Source organism: Lingula anatina, chromosome 2 (genome assembly GCF_051362555.1).
Source record: "Lingula anatina isolate TDL-2025a chromosome 2, LinAna3.0, whole genome shotgun sequence".
Lineage (NCBI taxonomy): Eukaryota > Metazoa > Brachiopoda > Lingulata > Lingulida > Lingulidae > Lingula > Lingula anatina.
The window spans coordinates 47,990,190-48,009,866 of NC_141768.1; the positions used below are offsets into that span (position 1 = coordinate 47,990,190).

Genomic DNA, 19,677 nt, shown 5'->3' on the forward strand with positions numbered 1-19,677 from the left:
AATATTGAAAGGCATGATGATAGGTATTTTCTGGTCAGACCTTATAGACTAACGTTTCCGTTCACGATTTTTTTAAAACTTGACGTAAGTGCAGAGATGTGCGTGTAGCGTGACATGCGCTCGGATACCGTAAACCAATTTTCCTGTCACCTAATTACAGATATTTTAATTGTAATTATGTCCAATCCCTTCTTTGCGGCATCAAAAAAATTGATTAGCAGACTAGCAAATTGGAAAACTTCAGCTCGACTTTCTTTCCAACTAATTACCACTGATGCCATCGCTGTTGGCCGTGTCATATTACTGTGAAAACAGTCGCTGATATTTTGCATGTGGCGTGGGGTTTTGTCGTGCAAATTTCGGTTAATTTCCTACAGAATCTCTAGAGCTTAAGTAATACATTTTTCACGGATTTGCTGATCTCGGCGGTGTTTGCTGAAACATTAACAAGTTTGCGTGCAAACGACAAGAACAGATACAAAAATCACGAATCGCATAAGTTGGCAAATGTTTAGATATAATTTGATCATGGTTAGAGTCAAGGACCACTTTGTAAAGGTTTAACGGGGGGTAACCGGGTAGGGTTTTTTACTTGAATAAAATCTGATACACGTGTTCCGTTCTTCTGTGGTGTCAATTACAGTAACGGGTTTATAACATTCTATAACAAGTGGAACTGTCAGAAAAGAAGCGCCGTGGTTGAGGACATGGTGAATATGTATAGAATGGAGGGAATGTGATCTGTACGCCACCCAGAACCAAGTTAGTATAAAAGCAGCCATAAACCTACCATCCTGGCTCTCCTGTCAGTAATTCCCTGTGATAATCCTCTGTGATAATATACAAAATATTCACAAGAACACAAAGAAATTAAAATTCTGCTCACAAATATCCGCGAAAACTAGCTATAAATTACTGGTTCTATTATTATACACTGAGTAAGAATATAAACGTCCCATGATATATATATATATATATATATATATATATATATATATATATATATATATATATATATATATATATATATATATACCTGCCTAATATATATATATATATTAGGCTACGGACAGCATGGACAGTAATACCGACACTGAACCACAACATTCATTTTGTATGATTTATTACATATATAACCCGTAATTCTGATAATTTTTTAAAGTATTTTAAAGTATTGTGTGGGACCTTTATGTTTTCGTTCTGTACAAGCCAGTGCTACTGCTATGCTCCGTTCGTCACGTAACGCCAGTATCCTACCTGCCAAGCCTGACATGTTACGCTTTGTGTGTATCTCTATCAAATAATTGCTTTGTGTTGAAATGTCAGGAGGTTCAAAACACACAGAACATTTACTGGATGCACGACTTTTTTATACTTAGTGCACCCACGACTTCACATTTTGTTGCTTCTTATATTAGCAAAAATAGTTCCGAGTCGGCGTGTCGCCATATGCCGAAAATTGTTTTTGTCCATTAAATTTTTTTCTGACTCTTCGAATATTTCCATCTTGGTTCACCATCTTGGTATATGTTTAATGCAGCACAGTTTGCACAACCAATAATAATCTTGCTCTTTCTGCAGCCGTCACGGTCTGAAGCTTCATGAAGCTTCTACCAGGGCCACAGATTGATTTTTCTCTAGATAGTCAAAGATGTCTCTGGCTAATTCGTGACATTTTCTTCCACTTTTCTGTGGCCAGATGGAATGTGTGCATGGCATTAATGTCATCTCTCTGGCCTCAAGTAAAAGTAGATTGGATAAAAATGCAACTGTATCCATTTTACTTTCTCTACAGCATTTAACATTAAGGATTTTGAAATATCAAAGCATCAACCGCAATTGAAGAAACAGATTCTATTTTCTCATATTTTTTATTGAATTGATCAACCAAGGTGCGCACGGTACACAATGTCTCCAGCATACAACACAACGAAGAAAACACTATATTTGACACTACTTTATTTACGATACAATTTATACCGAACCTTGGGGTTTTTTATCACGCGGTACAGTGCATCAAAACACAGACTTGTATAATTTTCACGTGTGTAGAACAGGAGGTCACTGGCCTATCCTATGCATAAAGGTTAAGATCAGGCCCTCATAAGCAATAAATTGCAGTTAGTGATCTCGAACCGCGGGTTTGTGATCGCGAACGCTGAATTAACAACTCAAACTGAAATTTCATAGCGCTAACGCAAAATTGACGCCAGCATAACGAGAAAGTGAGCTGACTGCGATTCGCAAAGTACATTGCGATGCTCGCGACAAGTATTTTTACGCAGCTCAAATCGTTAATTCGGCGTTCGCTATCACAAACTGGCAGTTCGATATCACAAACTGAAATTTATCCTTTAAGAGGACTGAAGCTGGAATTGCCATTAAACTCATAATGAAGGTTACTTTAGAAACGGGGATCACTTTACGTTCAGGTATACATGTATCATAAGGCCTCCGTATGAATGGTCCCCAACACAGAACGACATAATAGCACTGTGCACAGCAGTCTGTACGCCAAGACCGTACAACACGGCCTTTCATTCCGTTATATGCATCTCACTATAAGGGACCATTCCCAGACCCTATCGTACTAACTGTGGATCGATCTATCTCCAAGGGGATTCTCGCTAAATTGCAAACAACTTAACCGGCTTAGATGTCTGTTACGCCTACTTAAGCTGATAGGGGGTAATCAATTATCATTTAGCAGCTTCAGTAGGCGTGCCAGACATAAGCCGCTTGAACTGAAAGCAATTTAGCAAGAAACCCCTTGGAGATCGATCGATCCTGTTAGATCGAACTAGGTATGGGAACGCAGTCTAACACAGGATGACATTCCCTTCAGTAGACTGCTAAGGGTGAGCACAATATAAAAATATATTGGACTATAAATTATAACAATTTATACTATATCTACTTCAATCTCCCTCCAAGTAATCCATATCCTTTCTCAGTTTACTACCATATTTCCTATCTTACACTTATACATAAATTAAGAGACATTTTAAGTGAAAGACAAAAGCAAGAGAGACAGAAAACAACTGAAATGAACAACAGAGATGAAGGGAATAGATCTTACAAAACATCACTTTTCACTGTTATAAAAACTTATTCGACACTTTCCCATATTTATGGACATGGACACGTTAATTGTTGTCTTCTGAACATCGGGGGGAGGGGGGAGGGGGGTTTAGTTTCAGACTGTAAGGCACCAGCCACAAGGAGACACCAAACGGCCTCAAGACATCCCTACTCACTGCTACTCTCTGACCACAGGGTTTGCTAGCAGTCTGTTACAAAACTTCCTACATATTTTACAGATTCCCGTCATGTCAGAGTCTAAAATAGTGCTGGGATGCTGGGATTACCTTTCAATTGACCTTTTTTTGAATGATCTAATACTGGAGAAAAATCTATTGTAGCTAAAATAACAAGATAGTTATTTCCAATTTTGCTACATTGTAATTTGCTTCAGCTTATTTTGTCTTCCATTTATCTGTAGCAAATTAAATGGTGAATAAGCCCTGTACCTGCTGGAGAAAAAACACCTTCGCTTGCATGACAAGGCTACAGTATGGATTTGCCTGACAACTGAATGTGGTCTGCATTTGAGAACAATTATTTTGAAAACTTCCTGTGTAAACAGATTATCATTTACCCGCCGATTTAGATTTCAGTCTCATTAGATCATGCAGTGCCTGTAACACTTTGGAATTATCAGTATTGTTTAAAATGTTCCGCACCAAGTCGGAGGTTTCCTTTTGTAACATCACAATTTCTCTTTGGATAAGTGTGTTCTGTTTTATAAGTTCAGCTGTTTTCATGGTGACGTCCATGAGGCCAGATTTCTGGAGAGCTTCTGCAGTCCTCACAAACCTCTTCCACTTGCCATGCTGTTGTCTCTCTGAGCTTCCTCCGCTAGAAACATCGCTTGACGTCAAGTCTAGCTGACCACAAGGCTTTTTGTTCATAGTGCCACAAAAAACACCACTGTCATCTGTTCCTGAACTGGTTTTCAAAGTCTCATATTTTGCTTTCTTATTCAAGGGACTACTGACATCCATAGTCCCATTACATTCTTGGCTCACTGCAGTACAGTTGTCTTGCACGCCACTCCTTCTTCCTTGTACGCTACCCGCCATATTGAAATCAATGGACTCCCCCATCACACCGTTCTGTGCCAAGTTCCAGACCTCCGGGCCTGCCCTCCAGTTCTCCGCTGCCGCCCAACTTCTCTTCATCACGCTGGCAGAGGACTGGAACGAAACACCATCAACAGATAAATACAAAAAATCCTACATATAGCATGAACAGATCAACCACAAAAGTAACATATAATTCACTCAGTTTTCAGATTAACCTTATAATATGGAGTTCCTCTTCTAGAATCGTTTTCTACAGTGTACTCCAAGACACATCAATCAACAATTACACCCAGCGGACTAAAACGATGAACTCCTGATTTTCATATACTAGTAGCTGAAAAAGACACAATTATTTCAATGGATCTGACACGGCACTTCTGTCTCACAATCTATTGTATCATTACTGTAACAAGCCAAAGACAGAAGAATGTGTTTGTATTCACTGAAATCTTGTAGAACAGCTTTCAGTTTCTGTGAAATAAAAATAAAGTCTGTCGCAGTTTTTTCATGCACCCAACAAACGTAAACACTTACGTGCTGAGATGTTATTGGCAATTCACTAAAGACACAAATCTGCTTATTTGTAGAAACTATATCTGATCAACCTCCTACTAAACAGCACTAAACAGCTACTAAACTATGGGCACTGAATAGGTGTTTTGGTATCTTATGACAAGGTTTTGACATCCCAGGGGGGTCACCATCCATAAATAGTTGTGGTGGTATCAGTCAACGAGGTTTTTACTTCTAGGGAGGAGATCACTATCCACAAATAAAACGCTTTTCATATTTTATCAAAACGGGGAAAGTTATAAAAGAAATAATGGGTTGTCACCAAAGCAACTTGAAGAAATGGTGTCATTCAATCCTTGCATGTTCATATCACGTAAAAATTCACTTTGCTTGGGAGTATCAATTGAATCATCTAACAATGATGTTGCTAGTGGGATATGACAAAATGCAATACAAAACCTGGATGTAAGACAATAACATCATCCACTTTTAGTGCAATTGTTTTTATCCATGTTCAAGATCCATTAATTATGCTTTGTGTGGAATCTGCATTTTCTCATCTCACAGAAGTGCTGAACCTAGAAATAGGACACCTAGCTAGCTTTATAATGGCATCCTGCTTTTCTGCAAGAACAAATCCTTTTGCTATTAAAACTTTGTAAGGAAAAAGGTCTGGACTTTTTCAAATTGGTTTCTATCCACCTCCTTGTCAGGACAAAATGTTTTTTGATAGCTTGCAGGTGAAAATTTTCATAAAAACGTAGAAAATAAATAATGTTTATTTTACCACCCAATGACTCCCCTATGATGAAGCTATTTATTTGATATTTGGGTTAGGGTTAGGGTTTAAAGTCAAGATTTCTTTGGGGGAGTCAGAGTTTTATGTTACAACGGCCTTAATTTTTTTTTTTTTTTTTTTTTTTTGGTGGGGGGGTGGGGCTGCTATTAACACATTGCCAGTTATTATGAGAACTGCAACATATTGAGTCACAGAAGACAAAGGTTCAATATTTTCTCTTCTTTTGTGCTGTAATATTTGCCTGAGATTGCATGACAGTTAATCTGTCAGTCAGTCTGCACAGACAGTGTTAATGTGTGGGAATGTGCTGCATAGCCACTGCCACTTCCACATAACACGTCAACATGTTACAGCAAAGGAAACAGCAAATTTAACAACAATAAAGAACAGGTGAAGACTTTCAACATAACAATTTTTTTCATAAGAAATTAGTTTTTTTCACATCTTTATGAAAAATTACCTTGATATAAAGATGTGGCACACATTTCTCTGAGCCTACTGCCAAGTGCCCCCTCCCTTTAATAATAAATCCACACATGTTCAGCAGAGAAAGACTGTAACCACAAATAACTGAGCATCCTCTTTAATATAAGATAAACTGCTGTCTCTCACTCCTCACCTGCATGTAAAAATAGGCATGAAACTGCTGAAATACTGTTCCTCCAGTGCCATTATCCATGGTCATTTTCACAGTATTAATGTTATTGTACAATATAGACATCTCTTGCTATTCACCACTGGACCTGTTCACACCACCCTGAGCTTCAGAGCTAACTTGACACTAACCTCTTCACTGTAGCCTATCTTCATCGTGTCAAGTAACCTCTGACCAGATTCGATTGCCTCCGCCGCCCGCCAATCAAATTTAAAAGCCCGCACTCAATGACTCATTAAACGATCTAGCCAATGAACGCGAACGAGTCAAAGCGCGCTTTGTTCAAATCCGGACCAATCAAAGTTAAGGCTGAATATCAGGGACTTGCCGTAACCTGTGGGCAGCATGCAAATAACATCGTCTCTCAGTAGATAATGATGCAGGGCCTCAAACTGCTAGACCCTATGGTTTCAATTCCGATTTACTCATATTTTGCAAAGAATCAAGAGATAACTTAACACATTCTTTTTCGTAGTCACTCGCCTTGCTTTCTTTGTGTACGGTAATACACTCGGAACTACTCGGATGTCTCCGCACTCGACAATAACTTTGTTGTTAGTATGGAGCTTGCGGAATCAGCCGAGGATTGCCGATTGACGGTCAACCAATCAGCGTTTTCACCAAACTTTGGTGAAAAATTTTGAAACATGGATTTGATTGGCTTATATAAACTAGGTCAAACTATTTTCGTCAGAGGTTACTTGACACGATGAAGATAGGCTACAGTGAAGAGGTTAGTGTCAAGTTAGCTCTGAAGCTAAGGGTGGTTCACACCCACTCGATCTAGGGACTAAAACACAGCAGACTTTCCTCACCTACCAGTAAAGAATTATTTCATCAACTTGGCTTTCTTGTATCCTGACCAACTCATCATTACAACTGCTACATAAAAGCCTTTGTAATAAAAACATTAATGAGCTTGTAATGCACAATGGAGAGAAAGACTCTCAAAAGAGGCTTAGCCAATTGCTGGGAGTTAACGCAAAAGAGTTAATCCCTTTTAAAAATTCATCAAAAAATTATCCGAAAACATCTAACTGACGATTAAAATATGAAATGAAAAAGACAGCTTTCTTATACAGGATGTGAACATCACAAATAAACCAGTTGAAAAAAACCCTGACATATGACTAATATAATAAGAGAAATATTAATCTTTTACCTGACAAAAGAAGAGCATGCGTGGCTCAAAATAACACAACAGTAGACCAGCCACTGGCAGGGGTGGATCCCGAGTTATTTTCTGACAGTCTGCCAAATTATCTTTGTTCATCCATCCTGTATTTTTGACCGTCTTCTGACAGAAAAAATAGATACTTGAAAATTTGAAGACATAGAAAACGGCCTAAATCCGCCCCTGACTGGTATTTGTTGTCATAGTCTGCATTTGTTGTTACGGCAAGTAGAAGAGTAAGAAAAACCATCAGCTCTGCGTGTCCTCCTCTCATAAGTCACCAAGTCATGGTCTCGTACCCTGATGCTTACATCAATTTTCCTACATTTCCAAGAAGTTGTCTTCAGAACAAAGAAAAGCCATTTCATGACAAGTTGGACTTTATCTATCTCCTCCCCTAGTTTTCCAACTAAGATTTCATAAAAGTGCACGATTTGACAATAATTCTTGAAACTGCACAATTGTTGCAGTATATTATCAGTTGTATTATAAGACCTAAATATCTATGAAGCACTATCCATCACAAGTTCTTATGGTATCCAGCACCAGAAACATCGACACAATTCATCTACATTCTTACCAAATGTCTCTATCCGTTTGCTAAGGCTGAACAACCACACCACCTCGTTGGACTTCACCATCAATCTGAAGCCTCATTCCTATAATTACCCAGTTTAATACCGATTCTGATCACCTTAGTGAAGATGGCCTGACGTAGTGTTCCTTGCCACATGCGTGACAGCTGACACAAACATACCTATATTTACCTGGTAATGACAAAATATCCCCACTAAAATAAACCACAGCAGAACTGATACACAACAGAAGCAACTTGATATCTGACAGCGAGACTGCCATCAATACAGACATTGCCCTCAAAACTTCTACAAGACAGTCAGGTGATGGTAGACTTGAAAAGAATTTCTTGAAGTTAAAGCAAAATGGACTTTCTCAGGAATGTGTCTTTTATTTTATTTATTTAGTAAGATTTAAAATTTGTCATTAAATAAATATCTTTTTTTTATCATTTTTTTCAAGAAAGAACTTACAAATACAGGAGAAAGAAAAGAAATGAAGAATGAATACACCAATATGTACATACAAAAGATGTGAAATCATTAAATATATTTCTTCATAGATTTTAACAATTTGCGTATTCCTATAAAATCAACCACATGGTAGCTCTACACTTTCTATTCTTAAATTTAGTTATCAATTGAATATCACTGCTGAGTAATACCCTATAATATTGATAACTACAGGATTGTGTTAGAGAAGACCCAGTGTGAGGTGTAAGCACAATAGGGCTGGGATACATGAGGTGACAGACAATTAGTATTAGACCCCATTTCCAGAGATTAGATCGATCTACTTTAGATCGACCTAACTCCCTGGGGGTTCCCGCTAAATAGCTGTCAGCCGGGCGGACACAAAAGTTAATTACCCCCTTACAGCTTGTAGTAGGTGGGACGGACATTTAAGCCGGATTATCTGACAGTAATCAAGTTAGACTCCCCATGGGGATAGATCGATATAAAAGCTCTGGGAATACAGCCTTATTTAACAATGGCCACATTCAGAATAGATGATGGGAGTACTAACTGAGCCGCTGACTAAATATAGCTGACTAAATATAGCTGAACACACTTCAGAAGAGATCCCGCTGATTCCTGATGGTCTCTCCGCCCCCACACGCATCATGAAACGCATAAAATCTTGGCTCCAAGGTTTAATTGCTAGGCCCCTGCAGCGACGGCACATGTGGAGGTGGGAGACCATCCAGAATCAGCGTCAACTCTTTTGAAGCATAGTCAGCCTTATTTAGTCGGCAGATCAGTTAGTACTTGGATCATCTATTCTGAATGGGGCCAGTGAAAAATTCTTCCTGCATTATCACAACATACCTATTAATCTGATAGTTATGGTGCATATGATACCAAAATGCATGTGAAATACCACAAATGGCTCAATGACTTTCATATAAAATATTCTGATTATGCTGACAATGGAAGGTACTTGTAAAAACCAAACAAAAATGTCCTCTCTGAGCTATGTCTAAGGGATTACACCCCTCTTCCTCTGTGCCATATAGAGCTATATGTCTAAGGGATTACCCCCCCCCCCCCCCCCCCCCGTGCCGTATATAGAAGGGTTTACACCCCTATCTCCCTCTCTCCTTCTGTATCAGGTGTGACTGTTGTTTAGCCAAGGTCAATCATGCCAAGCAGTGACCCCTTTCCTGATTAGGACATGGCCAATGACTCACGGCCGTTCACCTGACTGTTATGGTTCACCAGCTTCTGGCTCGGGGTCACCACGTGCACATTTGAATTCTATGCCACATGGTTTCTATTCTTGTATAAATACAGAACTTAAATGCAAAACTGGTAAACCTATTTTCACTTAGTATAAAAACCAGTCAAAGCTCGGTAAAGCATGAACAAATTCTTGCATATCATAACATATATAAAGGGGGGTGGGGGTAATGACCTAATCATTAAAAGACCTTGAGTTAGCACTAAGCCGAGTGGCACTGACATATTCTGCAGTACAAAACCTGAATAACAGAAACTTGATTTGCAAGCATAACCAGATAACATCACTATGATTGTTCAGATTATATACAGCATGCAAAATAATAATGACTATAATATTATAGTTATATAAAAACTGAAAACAGTGTATTTAGATCACCTATAGGTGAAATTTTAAAGGGATAAGAACTGTTCATTTTGGCCAAAAATAAAATTGAATTTTCCTGGGGCAAACAACAATTTTCCCATACTTACCAGTGGTTAATGAATCCATTTCTAAATTAAAAGTTAGTCCCTGTTTTTTTTCTAAAAAGTTTTCTTTTGTAAGAGAAAAAGAGATTATAACAGAAAGCCATCTATGGAGGTAACATGGTCCGATGGCAAGCACAGATTTCAGAATAATTGCTTTAATTGCCATTTTTGTGGTAAAATGGAATATATTATATTTCTATGAGTTGTTTACAAGGTTTTTATTGTGAAATATAGATGTCATACGAAGAGCTGTTATCTCTTTAAGATCCTTTTCAGTTTTCATGTAAATATCCCACAACATGAGACAGGAAATATTTCAAAAGAGAAAAAACTTTAATAACTACATCTTCCCACTATCCTGGACTCAATCTAGAATAATAACATAACCATAATTTACTGCCTTGGAGACACATTGTCATATCATCAGATCTAATATCATAAACTATTTAAATTGCACAACAGCATGGAGAACCACTGTCTTTTATCTTGTATTCAAATCTTTTATGGAGTTTACCTGCATGTCGCCTGCTACTAGTAGTCTTTAACACTCTCCACTTTCTACTCGATGCAAAAGATGTTTGTTAACTGTAACTTAAGCTGGAGATCTGCACATGCCTTATATTGGCCTAGTTATACATGCAAAAAAATGACTCTTTTCTAGTATAAACCTGCATCTAACCAAACCATGTGCCCCTGCAGAATATCTCAATTTTTTACACATGACTTTCTTGGTCCCAATTCCCTGGATGTGTTTTGAACTATGTCATGTAGATACTAGTAATGCCAGACCTCTAAGGGTTCACCAAAGCATCTCATTTCAAATAATTTTACAACAAATTACAGTACAGCCACTGGTTTTTGTCACAGTTGTGTGTTTATAAGCTGAATTAAACAAACTCCACACCAGTTCATGTGTCTGACATGCCTTCTGGATATGTCCCAGCTCAGTTTGAATGCGGCTGGCGCCCCCTGCGACCTTTGATTGAGAGTCAGAACTTCACGCTGTACGACCATGATTCATTTTATAAAATGAATAGATAAATTTCACCTATTGTTGAGTGGTGAAGTGGTAATAAGTGGTGACTTTCCAGTCACTCATGGGTCACAGTTAGGCACGCAAATGGCACATTAGTGGGATTGTATGGCTTTTTTTTCCTTTTCTACAAATTTAAAACAAATATCTGGTAGCTATGTTTAACACCCAGCAAATCAAAAACCAACTATAATTTTTGGAAGCATGTCCCTTGAAATTAATGAGATCCCTCAACAAAACGACAGTGTTGACGATTTCCAACTAGTTATAGACTGCATGTCTTTGGTTAAATTTAAGGCAGTCTAAAAATGTAAATGACTCCAGTTTTCACAATTTTCTCCTCAAGTTTAGTAAATATTAGGCTTTGACTTAAACACACAAATGAGCTAGGCTAACTGCCAAAGATGCCAGCAACTTGGTAATTTTGATTTTAACTTCATAATCTATGATGGTCCTCATTTTTTCATTTTTCCAAAAGAATGAAAACTATTAGCATTTTTATGTGCAAAGTAAATAAAATGGTGTTTTCGAATTATATGAGTGTGGCAAAAGCCTTTAAAAAGTCTCACCTCTGATCCTTTGCCAGTCTTCAAGGGGAGGCCCTCACCTGGCCCTGCCTGGTCTTCTGTACACCCTGGCATGGGGGCCACTACTGGTGCTGACCCTGCACAAATAGACCATCAATATTATTATCACACAACACAGTCACTGGACTGTTAAGCAAGGGGAATAAATAATAATCTGCCAATCACTGACACAATACAGAACCTATAATGCAACAAACAGTAGCCTCCTTTATATTACTAATCCCATGAAGTCAAAGCGTCAAAAATAATTCATCAAAAATATTCGACATTTTTAAGCTAATCTCCCTAAAACAGGTCAACTCCAAAGCTTTTATTTAGTTTTTTATAGCATGAAGTGTAACAAAATAAGCTCCCAACCCATTTTCTTAACTTAATTCCTAGCAAAACTGATAAACTTTATCTTTTTAACTGTCTATGCGTTCATGACTGAGGTAAATCATTTTCGAGTTTTAGATTCCCTTCTACAAGATGACAGAAGCAAATTATTCACCTGGTGCAAAGACCAAGTCTGAACTGGTTGAAAAGATCTAATTGTGAACGTAAATCATTACTCTAGGCTGCGATGTGATAAATATAACTACAATGAAATCATCCCCTGAAATCTCCACTTTTTTCTCTTACTTTTGTAACCACTGCCCAACGTTTTCGGATTTTTTTCACTAAGCCACTGGTTTTTCTCCTTCATCCATCAAAAGGTATTGGTTCATGTGAAATAATTCTGGAGCATGTGCACATATGTAACAATCTCCAAGTTTAAAACAAAACACCGTACATTTCTTGGAACCAGAAAAAAAGACAACTAGTATAACTAATAGAACATCCGAGATCCGCGTGTGGAGTAAATCCCTAGCAACATGACACCATCTTACACAACCAAAATTTAAATTGATTTAAGAACGGGGTCGTGACCCAGAAATAGTACTTTTAGAAATAGAGCTCCCCTAAGGCAATGAGCACAAACCTGTTTTACTAGACACCAAAAGAAAGATAGTCAAAAAATAAAAACATCTGAGCTAAGATCAACACGTTAAAGAGGACCTCATCCACTTCACGGTTTCTGACTTCACTACGCTCCACTAAATAAATGTTTACATTGTATAAAATAATACCTTGAATAAATACTTTTCAGGAACATTTGGCTTTTTAATACAGGTATTTTTGCTTGATAACAATGGCCAATGAGAACAGGTCCTGTGGGCATTTGATGGTGAAGTAAGTTTTCATTGAAAACTAATGATGGATGAAGGAATTATAATCCAGCCCTGCAGGGGGTGGGGGTGGGGGTGGGGGGTGGGGGGCACTTGCCTGTATTTAGTCTACCAAGTGACCCAGTTGAGGATCTTTATCAGTCATTGCCCTGAACAGGGACACTACACTTGACCAACCAAGCTCTCCACACCTATAAATGTCTACCTCTTGATATGTTAGACCAAATTGACCGAGTCTCATAAACAATAATTGCCCTTTGCTATCACAGACCTTAGATTTAGGAGCATGATTGCAAAGATTAACAAATAGAGCCACAATATCAGTGCACAAACATAAAGTAGAAGCCATAAACATCACATCGAAAAACACAAACAATTTGTGCAGCTTTCACCCTGGTCACTGGCTGTCTATAGTACATACATGTAGGTCTGACTGCCTTAAGTATCTTCAGTAATTATTATTTAATTCATAGGGTCAGTATATATGAGTTACAGTTTTAAGTACTAGTAAGTGTTGTCTATCATGCAATGTTGTACACTATATGAATTCATTGGGTCAGTGTATCTGAGTTACAGTCTTAAGTAAGTGTTATTTATCATGCAATGTACGCTATATATAAGGTCAGTAAAAACAGATCAAAATAACTAATAAAAGTGCTGAACCTAGGAGAGTTTTGTTGTCTTCTTGGCTGTGAAAAGATTACCAAAAAATGCCATTTATATTCTTTAAATTGCATAATTATACAAATATTTGAACTTGCCCTGCATTTTGATAAAATAAAAAATCTCAATAAATTCTGAAAGAAAGCCATGATTCTGGAGTCATCAGAAAAATGATATTATACACTCATGCAAAATACCACAACAGGTACAATAATGCTTCCATAAATTATCAATTTGTTCAATTTTTTTAATAAGACCTACATTTTATCATGCAAAACCAAATTACATAGACAGGCAGAGTGCATCATTGTATATAATAAACTGAAAGGATAATTTACGTTTAAATTTCAGTCCCATTCTAATGCAAAAAGTAAATGTTAAGGTGAATATTCCAAATAAAAATACTTCTCTATGACAAATGCAATCTTCAGCCGCATACTTTTTGCCATAGATATTTGACTGTCTTACCTGTCACAGTGTTCACAATATTGGACATTTTGCATCACTTCACTATGGCAACAGCAGAATTATATATGAAAATCTTTGCTATCCCCACCTAATCTCGTATATCCTTCAGAAGACCCAGACATACAGATATACCAATCAAAAAAAATTTTTTTTTTCAAGTTTGCAATCTGTCGTCAATTATATGCCATGGTAGATAAAAACGGGTAAAAAAATGCCTCATTTATTCTCTCTTTTTTTCTATTTTACAAAGAAAGGGTAAAATTAATCACAAACTTAATCAAAATTTTGACTGATTACGTAAAGATCAGTTTATCTTGACCTAGATTTCTACAATCCCACGCCAGCAAGTTCAGACGTATCAGATGGGTCATACATAAACTAAAGTTGTGTAATTGTCACTAAATTCTTGTTACAGCATTAAATTTGCAAAATATACTTCCACATCTTTGTTGTTAAGTATGATAAAGGACTTGTAACACCTGTCTCAAGGCCTTTCAAACAATTTTCAACCTTGAATAACTCTTTACATGATAGGGGTAATGTGCACAAAACAGCTCAGTAACTTTTCACTGACAAAGAAGGACTGTTCTTGGGTAGAATTAAAATTAAATGCTATCCTCAGCAGACATGCTATATATACCCATCCAGTTACTTAAAAAAAATAAATAAAGGGGCTCCTGATTTAAAATATATTTAAAAAAATAAAATCTTCCTCTCCCACTGAATTCCAACCCATTTTTATCATTTACACTTTCTAGACCCTCTTTCACACATAAGAGGAAGTCCTAAAAAAAAAAAAAAAAAAAACCTGAATACATCTACATGTATGACAAATGCCCAAAACATTAGACTCACCCTTCAAGAAATCAAAGAAAACCAGAAGCATGCGTTTTTTCGTTGTTTTCCCATCATGCCAAACACAAACACTCTGTGTTGTTAAGTATCAAATGCGGCATTCATGTGCCTGTAAATGATGTGTTTAGTACACTTTGTTTACACCAACAAGCCAAGGTCAGAAATGTATGATTTTATCTGTCTAATTACGCAGTTTGAATTTTGATTACCGAATTTTCTTTAATCCAGTTTTCGTTGCAATCTTGAAGGCATTAGCTATACAGTTTGCAGCACATTTAAAGCTTTCTATCTCTAAATCAACGCAACTGTTTGGATTGAAATTTAAAACACTTCTTATTTACATGATATGAGAGCTTAAGCTGTCATGCTTTTTTCACAATGCCCATTCAAATTTGAAAATGAGCCATTTTCTGTCGCTTTCTTGAAGAGCAAGTCTAGTCTAAAAGATGTTAAATAAATTCAGTTTTCATTATATTGCTTATATTTTCTGTAGTACTTACTTCCTGCAGATTGCTTCAATAAGGCATGAACCAACTTCAAGTTACTGTTTTCCTTCCAGTTGCCATACAAACTGTTCCCATTTCTTGGTGTGACAGCTTTCCAGTTTTTGGTCAGCATTTCAGTCAACAGTCTTCTGTGTGACACAGACAGTGGAACACTGGTTTGACTGCCTTGTCCGTTTATTTCCACTGGTTTATCACACCCTCCTTGTGCTTGTTGATTGCCTTTCCCTGCTCTGTCTCCATTTACTCTGTGAGAAGTGAGACTGCTCTCTCCTTCTTCACAAAGCTTTTCTGAAAAAAGTTGACTTTTTGATTTTTCAGGAGCTGATTCTCCGTCCTTGTTTGCATTGTCACTGGTTTTCACCTGGTCTGTACTAGTACTAGTAAGTAACTTCTTCAGCAGATCACTTGAATTATCCACAGTCTCTTCCCCTCCGCTTTCCTCCCCCTGGACCTCTTCCCCCTGGGGCTCCTCCCCCTGGGTGTCTTCCCCTCGGCCCTGTTCGGGACAACTGTTCTCAAGTGGTATGTCCATAGGTACTGGAGTTAGTATGTCTCCAGGCATCACCTGCTTACCATGACACTTCATTCTTCTTATCTTTTTCTCAGTGGTAAACACTCCATCTAGAAGTCCAATGCATGGGCAGACTCCACATACATGATTTGCTGCATTATAGTTCAATAATCTTCCACTGTTGCATAATAATCCTTTCTGAAAATCACAAATATTAAATAAATAAATTTACATTGGCTGGAATGAGTTTAAACAAGTTCTGTCTGCAACCTAAAATCATCTTAGTGCAGTGTTGAAAAAATAGTTCAGACAAACTTGTTTACTGGCTGTCAGATCAGGACCTCTGACATCTTAGAGAATAAAGCAGTGCACTAAGGCCTGTCTGTCAACATCCCACAGGTAGCTGGAGAATACTTAAATAGCTTCAGGGTTGCCACTTCAAGACACAGGGGGCATTTTGCTTTCGTTTCTTTTTTAAATCTTTCAAAAGGGAAAAGCATGCCAAGTTTCGTGATTTATTAGCATCATGACTTCGGCATACGGTGTCTAAATGATTTATATGTTATTAATTAAAGAAAAAATTTAGAATTCACACAGTGGACACATAAGAGAGAGGGATGACTTATTGAAATGAGAAATATGTGCACAAGTACAGTGCTTTAAATCATGGGAAAGGTTATGTTTATAATGGGTGTAAGGGAAAGTATCAAAAACATGATCAAAATTGGTTACAGTACAGGGGCGGATCCAGAGATATTTTCTGACAGTCTTCCATGTTATATTTGTTGATCCATCCTCCATTTTTTGACCGTCTTCCAACAGAAAAAATTAGATACCCGTCAATGTAAACTTGAAAATCTGACCGTCTTCCAGAAGACCCAGAAGACGGCCTAAATCCGCCCCTGCAGTATGTAGAGAAATCATGCAATATGTCAATTTTTCTTAGAAGAACTACGTCTTTGATGCTACATTGAAAAACATACAAAAATGACCCTATTCTATAAAACAAGACTTGTCAGATGAGAATTTTGCTTACCAGAAAGGAAAAAATACAAAAGGATCTTTTCAACTGTGCACTCAACATCATAGAATTTCATCAACTGTGTTATATAATAAGCATAAAGTCATTTTTCTTCAATTAACAGCTAATATTGACAGCTTATGTTACCTCCAATATTTCTAGTGTCTCAGAGCGTCTTCATCAGGGAACGAGGCTATCCAGGTGAATAACCTCTATCCAGGAGATATACTAGGAGATATATTTTTATATATATACTAGTAGAAGTATAAAATAAGGTATTTCACCTGGATAGCCTCATTTTCTGATAAAGATGCTCTGTCAGAAATCGAAATATTGGAGGTAATATTGATGATAGTAGAAAAATCATGTTTGAAAAGATAACATATTGTAGGATTATTCTTCAATATTATACAGGATAGACATGGAAACTTCAACCTAACGAGCTTTTGCCCCTTACATGCAGTTAAGATATTTGTTAAAATTTCACTTTTACCACTGAAAAAATATTCTTCATGAGAAGCAAAGAATCATCCACCAGCAAGTTCTGTTAACTTGATTTGACTTCATATAACAGTTATTGCAGCATGGAAGATTCAGTTAAACCCAAAAGAAAAATGTTGGACAGTTTCATTTGCAATATATTTGTTTTCAATGAACAAGTTAATCTAAACAAGAAAAATCTAACTACGTGAAAAAGCTCCCCCCCCCCCCCCGACCCCCCATTTTAAGACTGCTTGGGTCTCTATAATTGATAAATTAAATATAATAAGATATGCCATTTGAAATTTTGCTAAAGTTCACACCTCTAGTAAATATTGCATACCATTAAAAAATTATAAGTACGGTTGTTGACTTGTGAAATCTGACACTCAGGTTTGTAAAAAAGAAATTTAAAGAGCTGATAAGGTGCGGATATATCTTATTACATATTAGGTGCCTAGACTTTGGTAAGAACTTCATCTGATGGCTGTTTTTATTGAACTTAATGTATTCACAGGCCAGTAGCCAATAATTTAAAAAGCCTAAGGGGGTTCTTTTTCTGAAAAAAAGTGGACCTTTTACCATAAACCTTCATGCACCAAGAAAAATTTTTACCCAGAGGAGATCCTTTTCCAGCTAACAAAGTGGTGTTTGAACCCCTTATAGCCCCTTAACATAATTGAGTATATTTAGGCAAGTCCTCCATTTGAAAACGAAGCAATTCTTCACTTTTAATGTAGCATGGAATGGGCTTTATGAAATGGAGCTGTACCATTGGGTCGGCATTTTTGGACTGACCACGAGGTCAACAATATATGACTGCAATGATATATGATTTCACGATATATGATTAAAAATGAAAGCTATCCATAGGCCAATGATACCAAATTCTTCTTTACTTTTTTTAAGCTGCTGTCACAGCACAATAAAAAGAATAAGAATCACAAATTCCCCCTTGGACAAAAATTAATGCCATTAAAGCAAGACATTACTCCTTTCTCTATTCGATGAGGATTTTGTAGGCCTTAATCATGGATTTCTACTGCGGTCTGAGTGTGCTTTTACAAATGATGAATAGGACGATGTAGCCTAGGACGTTCAGTGTAGGTAGAGTAAGTTTGAGCATGATTTGATGGCTGCCTCCATTTTATTTTGGATTTTTAAGCCGTGTTTGGGGTATTCATGTTTCGCAAGTTCCCTTTTTTTTTTTTTTTACTTTATGGGACCAATTGGGGATTTAACAACATTCATTTTTAATACTTATACTGATTTTGATGCTTTCTGATTTTATGGTAGGATAGTATAGCTCTGTAAGATCGTTTTATGTCGTTTTGAAGTTTATGCACCCGATTTTAAATCATGAAGCGATTTTCCGACAATCGTTGTCTACCCAATCTAGGTGACAGCCGCGCTTGGTTGCACTCTACAACATTCTGACACATGGGAGTTTTGACAACATCAAATTAGTCAACGATTCAGGTTAAGTTTTACAACTTAATTTTCGATATTTTGGAAAGAAAAGTGGTGCACTGACTGCGTCGTTCAAATAAGAATGAGTATTGTTGCTTAAACGACTCCAGTCTGTTAGCAAAATGTGAATTACGCAGAAATATTAACTGATACTTATAAATGATACTACCTTCAAAACTTGCAGTCTTCACCGACCTTGACCCTACATCCTGGTCACAAAAAAATTGCAAGACAAGCTAACACCCATACCTGCACTTTGTTTTTACGTAAAGATAAAGACGTGTAGTGAAAGTTGCGAAAATAATTTTCTTCAAAACTTCCGAGCACGAAATTGTTCAGATTGGTCTCTTTTGTATCACAAAGTTTGAATCCTTCCAAGTTGAGTCCGGTTGAAGAGCAATTGTGGTAGAGAGGATGTATGGCACAACTACAGCAATCCACACATGTTAGAAGCTTCCGTTTATTGTCAAGACAGAACAGACCACAAGATGTAGACATTATATTGAGGTCACTGTTCAAGTTATTCTAAACACAGCTTTCCTAAAGGGGGGGGGGGGGGGGGGGGGGGGGGCTTATACTTGGTTTAACAAAAAGTAAGAAGTGGGGAATGATATGCATTATAAGATTGCAGTCTACACAACAAGAAACTGAAGGCATTTTTAGCAACTGAGTATACTTTTTATTTAATCATTTCATTCATTTTGGAGAAAATAACTTATGACACATCCATTGTACTTTGAAAAAGAGGTAGACAAAGCAGGACAACCTCTGCACCACTGCACTAGCATTTGGCAAAATAATTA

General features: G+C 37.2%; 1 protein-coding gene across 1 annotated transcript; it reads right to left on the reverse strand.

The window, feature by feature from the left end:
- Positions 1-1,852: 1,852 nt before the first annotated feature.
- LOC106152784 (uncharacterized) lies at positions 1,853-19,219 on the reverse strand. Its single transcript, XM_087005030.1, has 4 exons — positions 19,044-19,219; positions 15,387-16,101; positions 11,675-11,769; positions 1,853-4,256 (listed from the first exon to the last, which is right to left on the reverse strand). The coding sequence occupies exons 2-4, from the start codon at positions 15,976-15,978 to the stop codon at positions 3,651-3,653; spliced, it is 1,293 nt and encodes a 430-aa protein (XP_086861156.1). The 5' UTR covers positions 15,979-16,101; positions 19,044-19,219; the 3' UTR covers positions 1,853-3,650.
- Between the last annotated feature and the right edge of the window lie 458 nt (positions 19,220-19,677).

What these genes read in the sequence shown, in the direction of transcription:
- LOC106152784 (XM_087005030.1), bottom strand. Translation starts at nt 15,978, where the DNA reads ATGAAGTGTCATGGTAAGCAGGTGATGCCTGGAGACATACTAACTCCA. An exon ending in ATTGAAGCAATCTGCAGGAA is followed by an intron (nt 11,770 to 15,386) that starts GTAAGTACTACA and finishes CTATTTGTGCAG; the next exon opens with GGTCAGCACCAGTAGTGGCC. An exon ending in AGACTGGCAAAGGATCAGAG is followed by an intron (nt 4,257 to 11,674) that starts GTGAGACTTTTT and finishes GTTTCGTTCCAG; the next exon opens with TCCTCTGCCAGCGTGATGAA.